Source organism: Chelonoidis abingdonii, chromosome 2 (genome assembly GCF_003597395.2).
Source record: "Chelonoidis abingdonii isolate Lonesome George chromosome 2, CheloAbing_2.0, whole genome shotgun sequence".
Lineage (NCBI taxonomy): Eukaryota > Metazoa > Chordata > Testudines > Testudinidae > Chelonoidis > Chelonoidis abingdonii.
Genome location: NC_133770.1, coordinates 24,538,871 through 24,543,265, shown reverse-complemented (window position 1 = coordinate 24,543,265; position 4,395 = coordinate 24,538,871). Strand labels below are relative to the sequence as shown.

Here is a 4,395-nt window from a genome sequence, read left to right as displayed (position 1 = left end):
CACGTTTTCGTGGCCCCGTGCGACTTTTCTAGTCCCACTATTGTCATAGCTATCCTCTCGACGGGACATCAATAATAGGTAAAGGTACTAGTGGGGCCCGCAAGTGGTCGGCTTGGGCTGTGCAAGCTGGCATTTCAGGGCAGGAGGCACAATAAGCTGGACTTCTGCTCGTATTCCGGCCAATAAACCTTACTAGTCATCCTTGACTATGCCACACGATATCCAGAGGCCATCCCTTTAAGAAACCCCACGTCTAAGGCAATAGCTAAAGAACTACTACAGGTTTTCGCCAGAGTGGGCATCCCTAAGGAGATCCTGACAGACCAGGGAACCCCGTTTACGTCAAAACTAATGAACTAAGCAATATCGCCCTGAACCTACCCCAGAGAAGAGAAAGCGCGAGACCCAGCAGAACAGTACCGGCAATTTGCCACACCCAGTACGGCCATTCTTACGTTCTTATAATTGTTTTTTTAAAAAACAAGCTTGCTGACCATGATATCTTACCATACTGTGGCAAGTCAAATTATTTTAATAAAAGCACATAGCAAAGCGGTATGATACAATATAACTTAAATCAGTGTACTATTTACCAATAGTTCCACCTTGCTACTACATTTCTTTTATCAAGGAAAAATGAAAATTTTTCATCTCTTCTTAAAAGAAAAAGTTACCTTGATGTGACTCTTGAATAGCTCTAGAATTTGTCTTTCTTTGAAGAGCAAACTTACTTATGCATGCTGCTTATGCTTACAGTGCAAATATGAGAAAGAAATTACCTAAGGATTTTCGATGATGCTGTCCATAGATCCATTTATTAATTGCTTCATCTCAATTGTAAGAAAGTTAAGAGTTAATTCACTATAATTCTCCACATCTTATTCATATAGGTACAGTACTGAAGGCTTATGAAACTGTGAACAGTATTCTCCACATGTACTAACATTTTATTTTCAGGCTATTTTACAAAGGTAATTTATTCTCTCGGTTACGTGGGCATAAACAAGGCATAGAATTTATATAGTAACTGTTGGTTTGGTTTTGTTGTTTTCATAATAAGTTCAACAGCCGGATCCAAACCAACCAAAGCCAGAAGGAGCTCAGATGTTGGCTATGCGTGGGGAACAATTGGGTGTGGTTACAAATTGGCCACCTTCTCTGGAAGCAGCATTGCAGCGATGGGGGACCATTTCACCAAAAGCTCCTTGCCTAACCACTATGGACACTAATGGAAAACCACTCTACATTCTCACTTATGGTAAGCACTCTTTTTTAAGCTTCTTTGCTACATTTTTAAGAGAAAAAAGATTCTTACAATAGTTATGCTGCATATTTGACTATGGCAAAACATTTCTACTGGTAGTGCTCTTTTTTTATTTAATCAGTTTTGCTTGGTTAAAAAATGGGAGTATGCATTTTTGCAACGCCTCTGGTATTATAAAAGAAAATAACTTTTTAAATGGTCATGCGTATTAAGCCAGACTTTGTTCAAGGTGTAAATCCAGAGTAATTCCATAGCCCTCTGGTGTTGCACTGGCTTTGACATCAAACACCCACCCAAGTAGGTTAAAGTAGATTCACAGAGTCTACTGCACTATGAACTGTGCTAATTATGCCATCTGTTGCAACAGATAAGTGCCAGAAAAGATAGATTCACATAAGGGTGTCTCTCTTAAGTGACTTCCATCTAAATATGGGATGTTCATGGGGTGCTCAAAGGGATTGTTCTCTTCACACGTTACTAAAACAAAGTTGATTGTTGGCATTTTTCATTTACCTGAAGTAAACCAGAGTTTACCTTTAATGGTCTTTAGCTCTCCAGTCTACTGGGGGTTTGGAATGCCATTGAGACAATACTTTTCACACATTGTATTTGAAGAGTGCCATGTTGCTCAGAGTTGATCCTTCCGTCTGACTAATGAACGACATTGACTTACTGCAAAGTGAATCCGCTCCTAGACTGAAAACATTATGTCTGCAGCAGTGGAGAGGAGGGCTGGTTAAACACAAGTACTTCAAGAATCGAAGTTCAGATTATCATGCCTCAAACGTTTCCCGCGGATTAATTGAATTTAGGAAGCAAACCTGTGATTCACCATTGATCAGTGGTCCTGATCTTCCTTGAGGAGCTTTCTTTGCCAATGAGAAAAAAAAAGTATGAGTTTAAAGATCTAAAAATAGGTGGTAACAAAATAGCAATAGTGGTATTATGTACCGAATGCCCCAAAAAAACTGAGGAAGAAGGGGTATTAGTCCATATTGGGAATTAAGCTATTGCAGGCTAGGGGAGCCTATCCATAGGGGCGAAGTAAGCATGTTTCTAATACTAAAGAGAGAATTTGATAGTACAGTAGTGTGCCAAATAGGTAGGGAAGCAGTTTAATTTATTAAACATCTAATCCTGGGGTTCTATAGCAATAAGTATTTAAGGGAACTGTAAGAATTTCTAAGAAGAGACTTGACTTAACCCTTACAAAGCTCTACTCTCCTGCACTCTTCAATAGTAGATGTGACACCATCTACAAAATTATTAGGCTTATTTTGCTTTTAACTTCCAGGAAATAATCATCGATTTCTAAACCTACCATAGTTAGAGCTGAATACGCACCAGGCTGTAACTATTCAGGTAAGTATGGGGTCTGAGATGTTCAAAAAGGGCATCCTTTTAGCAGAAAAAGTAGTGGCTATCTTTGCTTGAAACAGTAAACTTAAATCAGTCCAGAAAATTCCTCCCTCCTCCCCTCCCCCCCCCGATATTGTTCAACACCTAAGATATCTGAAACTGAAAGACTAAAGGTAAATTCATTTCTCCCTCCAGTCTGTGCATTTGAAAATGCTTTTGAAGATCATTTTCACTGTTTCCTTTACATAACAGTTTCCCCTGATCAGGAGAGAGAAACTTTTTAAAAAACATGTAAAACCTAATTATTCAACCGCAAAACTTCATAAGGGACTCACTGGCAGGTATAGGATCAGAAAGTACTCTGAACTCTTCTTCATTAACTAGATGTCAAGCTGACATTCTCACTTCAGTGGGAAATGTTAATCTCTATTATGAATCTTATCAGTTTTTTCTTCAGTTAAATTACACTTGTAGTTGAAATACAGTTAAAACTACAGCCAGCTGCCATTCTATTGGTGACATTGTGGCTATTATTATTATTTATTAATTTGTCTTATTGTAACACCTACGAACCTTAGTTATGGACCAGGACCCCATTGCGCTAGGTACTGTACAAAATGATAGTCCTTGCTCTGAAAGCTTATGATTGAAATAGCAAAGACAGGTACAGCGTAGGGGAAGAGGGACAAGACGCACGTGGAGTAAACAGTGTGATGGCAGCAAATGGCATTTGGGCTCCATGATTTTTTCTTTCTTTGGTAGTAGCTTTACTAAAGAGGGGAGAAGCTGAAGGAGAAGGAGGGGGTCATTGAGGGGGAAGGAGTGTGAGGGGGCAGGGAAGGGGAGAAGGGGGTAAGTAGAGTGATGCTGAGGTAATGACACTGATAGGGAGAGGAAAGGGGAGGCATAGTGCCAACAGCCAATGAGTCAAAACTGTAGAAAGTTCTCCAAAGGACCAAATGTTCCTGCTTTGGTGTCCTCTGCCCTTGCCTTCCCACTTTTGTGAAACACTGCATTAATCCCTTGTCAGGATTGAGCCCATAAAGTGGGAGGGGAGGGGGGGAGAGAGAGAGAGAGAGAGGAATTCTCATTGTATCATCATCATTCTCCCTGTAGGGAAGCAGTGCGGTACTAAAGTTTTAAAGCCTCACCTGCTCTGTAGAGCGAATCCCGCTGTGTGCACTTGAGCATCTGATCCTGTGTAGTTGGAGTTTCCACTCTTCCCCTTGAGAAGCTATTCCACAATCTCGTTACCTCCTTAACTCTTAACTGATATTCAGTCTGAATTTTATTTTCACCTGGTTGTTCCCAGTATTCAGTTATACTCCCTTGGAACACCCTAAATAAGTGAGTTAGCTTGTTGGTAGTCACTCTTCAAATGCTGGTAGGCTTTAGTTCTTTCCCTGTCACACTTCTCCCTCTTTGTCTTTGTTGTCATTAGGCCAAGCTATACGTCTAGTTTAATCTTTCCTCAATGATGAATCCTTTCAGCCCTTTAAATGTTCAGGTGAGAGGCAGGGAGGATTTATCTTTCCCTCCTTATTGTCAACAGCTTTCTGGCAATGAAGGTCCCAGCTTCCTATTTGTCCCTGCCAGCAGGTATATGGGATCTTGGGGAGCAATTACCACACAGGTGGGGTGCAAAATAAACTTTATTAAGAAAATGCCAAAACAGGGAAAATTCAATAGTGAGGGGTATGGGGTTTGTTAAGGTAGACAACTGGGAAGGGGTTTCTTTTAGCAAATAGTATAGGGGGTTTCAATAGTGGGGT

At 40.4% G+C, this 4,395-nt stretch overlaps 1 protein-coding gene across 5 annotated transcripts in view; it reads left to right on the top strand.

Moving 5' to 3' along the window:
• The window catches only part of DIP2C (disco interacting protein 2 homolog C), a 518,420-nt gene that overhangs the window by 360,286 nt on the left and 153,739 nt on the right, over positions 1-4,395 (top strand). For all 5 annotated transcript variants that reach the window (XM_075062211.1, XM_075062209.1, XM_075062210.1 and 2 more), the window contains one exon: positions 1,061-1,258. In XM_075062211.1, the coding sequence (XP_074918312.1) occupies positions 1,061-1,258 (198 nt within the window). The remainder of the gene's footprint in view (positions 1-1,060; positions 1,259-4,395) is intronic.